The sequence below is a fragment of the Humulus lupulus genome, chromosome 6 (assembly GCF_963169125.1).
Source record: "Humulus lupulus chromosome 6, drHumLupu1.1, whole genome shotgun sequence".
NCBI lineage: Eukaryota > Viridiplantae > Streptophyta > Magnoliopsida > Rosales > Cannabaceae > Humulus > Humulus lupulus.
This window is the reverse complement of record NC_084798.1, coordinates 198,393,413-198,403,895: the sequence shown is the minus strand read 5'-3', so window position 1 is coordinate 198,403,895 and position 10,483 is coordinate 198,393,413. Positions and strand designations below refer to the sequence as shown.

Genomic DNA, 10,483 nt, shown 5'->3' with positions numbered 1-10,483 from the left:
TTGTACCACGTGAGTGTGGTGATACCAGTGTGATGCACGTACCGAAACGGTCCTAAGGAGCTAATTAGTCTAAAAGTCACAACGGGATTAAATACCCGGCTCGGGAGGAGCCTAGGGGTATTTTGGGGATTTTGTAAATTTAGTTCTTGTGAGTTAATGGTAACTGGTAATCTGGTAACTTGTGTAACCGTTAGTAACTGCTGAGAGTAACAAATTCAGATGGAGAAATGGTAGAATTGTAATATAGGTGAAAGGACAAGAGTGCCCTTGAGGTTTAGTTAGGAAGGGATTTTAATGGAGGGATAAGATGGTCTTTTGGAATATCTGACTAGGAGTCTCCATTATGCTGCTCTTAATTCTCCGTTTCGCTATCATCCGATGTGCAAGAGTTTAAAGATCATTAATTTGTGTTTTGCGGATGACCTGCTGGTTTTTTGCAAGGGTACTCTTCCGGCTGTGAGGAGTGTCAAGAGAGTTCTTGATGAGTTTGCCATTGCTTCTGGTTTGAGCATTAACTCAGGAAAATCTCAGATTTTTTTCGGTGGTGTCTCTTTGATGGATAGAATTCTTATTTCTCAGGAAATTAATCTAGCTGTGGGTTCTTTTCCCCTTAGATATCTAGGGATTCCTTTGAGGCCTACCAAATGGAATCATACTGATTGCGAGACTTTCATTCAGAAATTTAGATTGAAAATTCAGACTTGGGCTAGTAGGCACCTCTCTTTTGCTGGCAGGATTCAGCTCATAAACTCTGTTCTGCTTGGGCTTCGCAACTACTGGATGTCGATATTCATTCTGCCTCAAAGTGTGGTCAAGGAAGTTGAAAAGCTTAGTAGAGGGTTTCTGTGGGGAGTTTCTGGGCAGAGAAGCAAATTGCATCTCCCTTCCTGGCAAAAAGTTTGCCTTCCCAAAGCATATGGTGGAGTGGGGTTTCGAGAGGGTTCTCTTTGGAACCGATCTGTGTTGACCAAGTATATTTGGGCCTTAGCTTTCAAACCTGATTTACTTTGGGTTAAGTGGATTAATTCCATTTATTTGAAAGGTAAAAGCTTTTGGAATTATGATTTAAAGGGGGACTGTAGTTGGTATTGGAGGAAGCTTTGCCATCTAAAGAAGCATTTCAATTTTGCTGCCATTTCAGCTGCTGGTATGAAGGGAAAGTTCCTGGCATCGAAGTTATATAATAGTCTCCTAATTCAACAAAAGGATGAGTATTTTCGGATAGTTTGGAGCAGATTTATTCTCCCTAAACACAGGTTCATGTTATGGCAAGTGATTCACTCTCAGTTACTGACTAGGGATAACCTCAATAGGCTGCACATCCCTTTGGTTTCTCTGAAGTGCCCGGTTTGTGATGGCTTCCTTGAGACCCACGGCCACCTGTTCTTTGACTGTCACTTGTCTGCTAGGCTGGCTCAGCTGCTATTTATTTGGTTGGGTTTTGCAGCTTGGCCTTTGGATTATAAAGGCTGGCTGGTTTGGCTCTCTAGAGTTAGGATCGGTACCAAGGCCAATATTGTCTCCATGGTGTTTGCAGCTACAATTTATAGTATATGGACCAATAGAAATAGATGTTATTTTGAACGTTTTTCCTCTTCTGTTTGGAAGATGGTTCAGTATATCAAATTCATTACTAAACATAGAATTTACTTAGCTACTAACAGATATAGAACAGCTAAAGATCAAATGTATATTCAGTATCTCCTTTGTAATTAGCTGTCTGGTTTGACCAGCTTCTGTCGGTTCAGCTTTTGTAGCTGAAGTTGTTTGTAATTTGTTTGTTCACTTGTTCAATGAAGCTTCATTTCTTCTTGATCAAAAAAAAAAAAGATGGTCTTTTGGCAGAGGTTTAGATAGCTTTGGCTGAGGGAAATGGATATACACGATACTTTATGCTAAGTATGACTGAAATCAAGTTTGGAGGGCTAGAGAAATCAAGAAGGAAAAGGAAAAACTAAGAACCTAGAAGGCAAAGTGGAAGGGGAAGTGAGCTGAGTTCTTTGAGGCTAGTGAAGAGCTTAAGGGTGTGGAACCAAACTCAGGTCAAGGATTACTCAGAGGTAAGAATTTATCCCCTGTTTTGTTAAGTTTTGAGCTTGATTTTAGAAGATAAGAATGGAAATTGAAAGATAATCATGGCTGGTTTTGCATGAGGATTCAGCTAGTTTATCAAGAGGAGTTTGGCTTAAAGCTGGGATTGGAGGGAGTTCAAGCTGAGTTATTGATTGAGGTAAGAGTTTGAAATATCTTTGAATTTTTGTATCTGATATGGTTTAAGAATTTGGAAGCATGGTTTAAGTTTCTCAAGCTTTGGTTTAAGTTTCTGGTCTATAGGTTTAAGTGTTTGAAATCTAAAACTCAAGTGTGAATGTTGGGTGTGATTGTGTGTTTGAGTTTGTTGGTGGTGTTTATAGGTTGATAGATGGTTTATTTGGGGTTTTGAATTGGTCTTGGGGCTTAGGTACTTGTTTGGGATGATTTGGAGTGGTTTTAGCTCGGGAAAAACGCAGGGGAAAACCCAGAAATCTAGGTTCGCGAAGGAGCGCCGCGGCCCTGTTCTTGGGCGCCGCGGCGCGAGGTTGCATCAGGATGAGGGAAAGCCGCTGGGCGCCGCGGCCCTTGAAGGGAGTGTCACGGCCCTAGGCCATTTTTGACAGCCAAAAATTATGTTTTTAGGGATTTTGCCCGGGGACTCGGGGGATGGTTCCAATGCATTGTTTTAAGGAATTAGAGGTCCCGAGAGTACGGGATCGGTCCCGGAAAGTGTTTTTGGGATTGGTTAGTATTAAAAGAGTTTTATATGTGTTGTGACTAGGATTTCGGAGAGGCTCGTGCTAGAGGACCGTGCTTGTGACCTTGGTGCATCGGAAAGCTCGGGATACAGGTAAGAAAACTGTAGCACCCGTAGAGCAGGGCACGGGCCCATATTATTGTTGCAGGGCGTGGCCCTAAGTTGTATTTTTGCTAGGATGTAGCTCAAAATGAATTATTATAAGCTTGATTGTTGTTTGCATATGCTATATGTGGTAATAGCTGAATGAACAATGAAGGAGCCGGGAACGGCGAAGGGCCGAGAACGGCAGTGGGGCCGGGAACACCACTTAGCACATGGAGTGCTTTTGGTTAGGGTGAGACCCCAATGGATACATGGGATATCCTTGCGGTGAAGACCGAGATCCCAGGCTTTGGTAACGCTTCTGGGACGGCATGGTTGTACATGTGTTTAAGTCTTATGGATTGTTTGATTAGATATGAGTTACCTGTTATAATGATTGCATAATATGCATATGTTGTGTGCTGTATGAGTTTTCTTGCTGGGCTTCGGCTCACGGGTGCTCTGTGTTGCAGGTAAGGGCAAAGAGAAAGTCAGCCAGCCATGAGTACAGAGAGCGTGGGGGCGGCGCGTACATGTTTCGCCTGCCCGACTGCTTTGGTTGGGGGTGTTTTGAGAAATGGTTGTACTAAACCATGTTTTTTTTTAATTAGTCATTTGTAAACCCATTCTGAATTGTAAATATTTTGCAAACCTTATTTTGGGATCCCAAATTTTAAACTCTTGAACGTTTAATGAAATTGAGTACCTTTTTAAAGACTACAGCCTAGATTTATTACTTAAACACACTTTTGTTCTAAAAACCTCGCTTAGCGAGTTAATTGCACTATATAAACTCACTTAGTAACGACTCTAAGGTAGTAGGGCGTTACACTAATTGAGTCTATAAAAGGAGTGCTTAGAGAGAAGTCAAAACATAAGTTTGATAAGTCACAAGTCAGATTTTTTGATAGTTTTAGATTCTCTCTAAACACAAGTCCTTTTCTAAGCCTCTTTGTTGTTTTCTCTTCTTCTCTCTAGATCTATCTCATGTGTTGAGAATTGCCCACACTAGTCTAGGTGGTTCTAAGGATACATTGGAAGATTGTGAAGACAATAGAAGATCGGTTCAGTTTCTTGATAATACTCTGCGACAGAGAGGATACAAGAGTTAGAGAAACTGAAGGAAGGACTCTTTAATTCTGCTGCGTATACTGTAAGTATTCTATTCTTTGTTTCTCTTTGAATTCAATTTTAGAAATATGTTTTAGGCTATCTCGTATTAATTTGTTTAATATTAGATATACATGAAAATAAATAAATATCATGTATAAGCTAATCCAACATGACTATTGGACTCCAGATGAAGGAGGTGCTTCCTCAACGCTACGAGATTCTGGCCAAAGTTCTAGGCCACCACACCAGGATTACTATAATCTTGAGAGGTACATCCCAATGGTGGAGTTGGAGAACCAAACGTTGCGAAAGAGTCTAGTTGAAGCCACTCGATTGAATGAAGAAATGGCGAGAAGAGCAACTAAAGCCTCAGCACCCCCACGGAGGACTAGGGGATGTCCTCAGGGTAGTACCGCGGCTCGAATGGCCGAGCAAATGGATTTATACCAGGCAGGGTGAACTTGAGTAAATATTGGAGCTAACCAGTCGAGGGTTTCATCTCGAAATCCCACACGTGCGAATCAAGCAAGGGAAGTTCCTGCCAATACTGGGAATAACCCAGCTACCCCACAAGCAACACGGTGCAAAGCCTCGAATAACGAGAGACCTCCACCATCTCCGATCATGCATCCTTCTTCTCCTATTAGACATTGATGGACCCAAAATGAGTATGTTTTAAATATTTATAAATTGCAAGCGCACGAATCGTTCATATAGAATAGTGATCGTGTACGCAAGGATGTTGAACCCAAAGGAGTTGTCTAAAATCGAAAAGAAAACTATTTTAAACCAAAATTAATAAATTCTAACCTAGCTCCAAAGATTGATGAGAATTTGTGACAAGCAAATCAAATAAGATACAATAATAAAGAAATTAAAAACAATATATAAACATAAATTAATAATATAAATCAAGATAGTAAAAGAAAGATTATTAAGATAATAGAATCCACAAAATATAAGTTCAATAATATTTAAAAGTGCATTGATTCTCAAGTTTTAGTAATATTATAAATTAATCAAACCATCACTTATTCAAATTAGATATTCTATTTGAGCACAAGTTTTTATAAAAATATAGGATCTGTCTTCACTTTTAAAAATTATAATTTCAAAGCATATAGTGTAAATCAAGAGAATGAAATAACAAATAAATCAATGAACATTATTTATGAGGCAAAACATAATATTTTTGTTCTAAGCATTGGATGTGTACAATTTAATGACACATCTTACACAAAGAATATTATGTTTTTGCACTAATGAAGAACAAAGTGTAAATATGTTCTAACAATCTAAAATACAAGATATTTAAGATGAAAGAAAATATTTGAAGAAGAAAATCCATAACTTTATTGCACAAAATGGGAGATCAACATACAAAATAAACACTATCTAGTTACATATTGCTTCATCATCACCTTAATAATCTTAAAAAGATTAGAAACTCATAACTAGAATAGAAATTACAAACATAAATAGGAAAATTTGGAGGAGAAACCCCCAAATTTTTCCTCTATAAACTCGTAGAAAAATGACAAAAAAAAAGAAGAAGATGAAGAGAATAGAGAGGTTTTGAAATGTGGTAAGTGTGTAGTGTAACCTCTCCCCCCAAAATCAAGCACAAAACTCCCTTATCTATAGCCAAAAAAAGTGTATTAAAATAATCAATTTAAATTAATTAAATTAATAATAATATGGAAAATAGGGGTAAATTATAGGGTGTAATGATGATGTTGGGGTAAAATGTATAGAGAAGTTTGGGTAAAAATGTGGCATTTTTAGAGAAAGGACAAATGAACATTGTTGGCTCAAGATAAAATGCCTTTGTGGCTGTGACAGATGGGAATTTGGGGGGCTTGGGCCGTGCGTGGTGTACTTGGCTGGGAAGGGTGCGGATTGGAGCAGCTGCAGGAGCTTCAGGTGGCACGGGCTGGTGGAGATTGAAGCAGCTGGCGGGCCTGATGGCATTGGGCCTGGCAAGTGCAGCCTAGGCGTGTGGAGGAAGAATGCAGCTGCGTGGGCTTGCTGGAGCTGAAGATGTGCACGGCTGGTCAGGCATGGGAGGCAGGCAGCTGGTGCTGGCCGAATGGGTGAAGGTGGAGGTTGGGCTGGGTGAAGCTTCGGTGGCATTAGGCAGGTGGAGATTGAAGTGGCAGGTGGGCTGGGCTGGATCCGTGGGCCTGGGCAAGTGCGGGCCCAGGTGGGCATTTGGAAAAATGCCATCTTCTTCCTTTCTTTCTTTTCCTTATGTTTCAAAGCCCAAAAATACCATAAATTCCCTACAAAATAAATATAAAATAAATCATAATAAAATATTTTCAACTATAAAATAAATCAATTTAATTTTTTGAAAATATTAATTATAACTTAATTTATATTTAACATTTAAGTTCAATAATACAATATTTTTTTACCTCAAATTAAACAACAATAATTCAAATAATTAACTACAACATTTTACAACAAAATAACTATAAAAACACACAAAAATATATAAAATCAAAATAAACCCACTAAATTCAAAATTACTTTAAAACTTACTAAATCAATTAAAAACTCAGGAATTAAGCAACAATTAACACATAAAAAAGTGGTAAAATAACTCTATTTTGTAGAGTTATCAGACATCCATCACAAGTTTGAGACATACTGCAGCACGCCCTAGGCGGGCCTCAAACTAGCGTGGGGATACCTCGAAGGCCAGTCCGAAGTGCAGGAAGTGCCAATCGAGATAAAAATCCCTGGGCTGGGCATGGATAGAGGAATAATCATGAGGTCCTGGTGGGGGAAAACCAATGGGCAAGGCAGGCGAGACAACCCCAGCCATCAGGAAGTCACTTATTGAGATCTCGAGCTACTGGATTAGGGTGCACGTAGATAACCCACCTCGAAATTATGCCCAACACCAGCAGCAGCAAAGGATGGTTAGTTTTCTTGAAGATAGCCATGATATCAGTAGGTCGGTAAGTGTATACAATACCAAGCCTAGGTACTATGAAAACTATCCTAATAATGGTCCCGATCTCTGGGATCATTTGAATCAAAACCAGGGGCAATACAATTAGCCAAACCCTGATCTGAGGGTACACTTAAATGCTCAAATAGGGCCTTTACAACTAGTTTATGGGAATAATTATAACTCGATAATACAACAAGGAGTTGAAGCTCCTTTGAACAATAACCAACTCTCAGTAGTCTAGGCTTTGCCTCTGGTAGATCCAGTTCAAGAAAGAATAAACACTCTCGAGGAACAATTTAGGCTCCTACAAGAAAGAATAAACAAGGACAAAGCATATGACTCAAAGCATATGGCTCGAGCCCTTCACCCCTCGTATTTTGAGCACACCATTTTCAAATGGTTTTAAAATACCCCATGTGGCACCTTACAATGGAAGCTCTAACCCTAGTATCGACTTGAGGACTTTCAATAATGTAATGAGAGCCAATAACGTGGGTCTCGAGCTTAGGTGCATGTTGTTTCCGATTACACTATTGTGAGTAGCAAGGAGTTGGTTCGATAAATTTCGCAGACATTCTATCTCATCATGGGAAGAGTTGTCAAAGGATTTTAAAAAGCAATTTCGAGTTGCAAAAAGCATTGAGCCCGAAGCATCGTCCCTGGCAAACATCAAACAACATTCACGTGAATCACTCAAAAAGTATCTTGGGAGATTCAATATTGAGGCAACTCAAGCCTGAGATGTTGATGATAGTAACCACTTGATGGCTATTCGAGCGGGAATCCTGCCATGAAGCGCCTTATGGGATGACCTACAACGAAAATCGGTTCTTACCATAGTGGAATTCACCCTACGAGCTTAAAGGTTTATTAATGTAGAAGAAGCCACGTCGACATTACAACTAGCACCTCCAGCCTCAATAACTACAACAATGAATGTGAATCCTACTGCGAGCTTGGGGACACCAACTGTTGTCCAACCCTCTAGTGATGATTCCTCCAAACAGAATAAAAATGAGGGAAATACTCCCGAGGCAGAAATAAGTAAGAAGAAAAAGGGAGACAAATATATCTCCATTTACACTATGTATGATGAGCTAACGGAGACTCACGAAAATATCTACATGGTAAATGAGAATAAGGTTTTGTTTAGACCACCCGAGCCGATGCACAATCAACGCGCTAAACGAGACCAAAATAAGTACTAACGATTCCATAGGACCATCGGCCACATGATTGAGGAATACAGACAATTGAAGGACGAGATTGAGGGTTTGATCTCGAGAGGTTACCTCGGGCAGTATGTCTGAAACAGAGGCAATAACCAAGGGTAGGCTCCATAGAACCAAAGAGTAGCACCAACCCAACCTACGCCACCACCTTAGGTCGCAACACCCCCTGCTCGGTATCACGGGCTAACATTTTGACAGCGGAATGCCAATGCGACACCTTGACTCCTCTAAGCCAAGGTCAACCTTCCAACCATCCAGATAACAATGGAGACATTTTTTGCGCAACCATGTGCCTCTACACACTTCCGTCTCTCGAAAAACTCCCGTCGAGTCATGCTTTCAAGCATCTATGAGTGCATCCATGCATCAAGGCTATCTAGCCAAGACACTTACACTATCCATAGGTTCTCACTATGGCAAGGAAAATTCCAACATCGATGCTCACCAAGACATTCGCAAGCCAAGGTAGCACGTGTAGCCGAAAGCCAGCACCAAGCTGACGTGCCAGCGCCTCTCGTCATGCCCCATTCGATACCATTTGAACAGCTCCTGTTACGGTCCAAGGACTCCCATACATCCATGGTCCATTCCTCAAGGCACCATGCCTTTACTCATGCTGGTAGGCCCTCAAGACTAGCTGCCAAACTAGTAACACACACTGGACCTCTGCCCTTCTCAAGCATTGTTTTCCTAACAAACAAGTCCCACGAATGGCTTCCCATGCCATCTCGTGTGAAGACTCATGGCCATGGCGCGCCACAACATCTCTCGGAGGTTTTGGCCACATTCCATGCAATCAGCATACCGGAAAGTCAAGGGAACTGCCCATAAACCTCTGGCAGCACACTTCAACGCACTACCGGAACGGCCTAGTAATGTCCATGAGTACTCCTACTCATGGAGACATATGAGTCCCCTCGTGGTCTTCATATGCCACCCTGCTAGCCCTCCTAACTAGTAGTATTTCACTAGACGCACCTGCGCCAGAGGGTGGTGGAGCTGATACCAGGTGCTTCCCCTACAAAGAGTCTTCTGAGCTTTTAGCCTTCTACTAGGAACATATATGATTTTTACTTGGGAGACATATTTGGATCTCAGCTTGTCAATTCACCGAATCTCCCAAATCTGATTGCACCATTGCATTCATTGACCCATCAATATGTGAACTATCAAGTCCCGTCCATTTTTTAGCAATATTAAAGATATTTACGAAAATGCCACTGTCGTACAAACTAGGCATCAACATGCTCACCAAATTGCACCCTCGCGTGCGCCTCTGACCGAGCACCAATCTAGCTTGTAGCATGCTCTCAAGGCTAGAATTTTACACTCGGGAAGATAATCGGCCACCTTTGATTGATGGAGATGATGTAATAACATTCTTCGGAGGGCCCCATATACTTGGAACGAGCAGGAATGCTCAGAAGATATATGTATAAGAGTTAAAAATCAAAGACAGATCACCATATGTTCCAGAGTCCCGAGCTCCAAAATAACAAAGGGTCAAATCCCAACCAATAACTTTTACGGAATAAGATGCCTCTCATGTACAGTTCCCCCATAACGACCCATTAGTTATAACTATCCAACTCGCCAATAAGAGGGTTCACCGAGTACTAGTTGATAACGAGAGCTCAGTGAATATCCTATATAAGACGACGTTAGACAAAATGGGCCTATCGGTTCGAGATTTAAAAGCATGTGCAACTACCCTTCACAAATTTTTAGGAGAAAGGATAGCCAACACAAGAGCTATCAAGCTCCTTGTAACTCTGGGGGAGTATCCAATCTCAATTACTAGGATGTTTGAGTTCATAGTGGTGGATACACCATCTGCCTACAATGTTTTGCTCGGGAGGCCAACCCTAATTGGGCTAGGGGCAACAACATCTGTGAGGCACTTGGCGCTCGAATTCCCAACACCAAGTAGAATTGGGACACTAAAAGAAGACTAGTTAGCAACTTAAGAATGTTATAACATTTCTATGAGAGGAAAGGGTCAATCCAGTGCCCAAGCACTGGTTGTGATTGAGGAAATAGAAGAAATATTTTTTGAGGTCGAAGAAGAAATCGACCCCGGATTAGTTGAGGACCGAGCCGAACTTAGACCAATTGAGGAGCTTAAAGATGTCCAGCTTGACGAGAAGGACACAACCAAAGTGGTGAAAATTGGAAAGAATCTTGTTAAAGAGGCGAAATAGTAATTAACATGATTTTTGAAAGAAAACCAAGATGTTTTTGTTAGGATTAATGCCTTAAAAGCATGTAAAGACATTTTATTGGTTTTAAATAAAAGTACAA

General features: G+C 40.8%; 1 protein-coding gene across 1 annotated transcript; it reads left to right on the top strand.

Moving 5' to 3' along the window:
- The first annotated feature begins 378 nt into the window (after window positions 1-378).
- LOC133785838 (uncharacterized) lies at window positions 379-1,716 on the top strand. Its single transcript, XM_062225053.1, has one exon. The coding sequence runs from the start codon at window positions 379-381 to the stop codon at window positions 1,714-1,716; it is 1,338 nt and encodes a 445-aa protein (XP_062081037.1).
- Window positions 1,717-10,483: the final 8,767 nt, after the last annotated feature.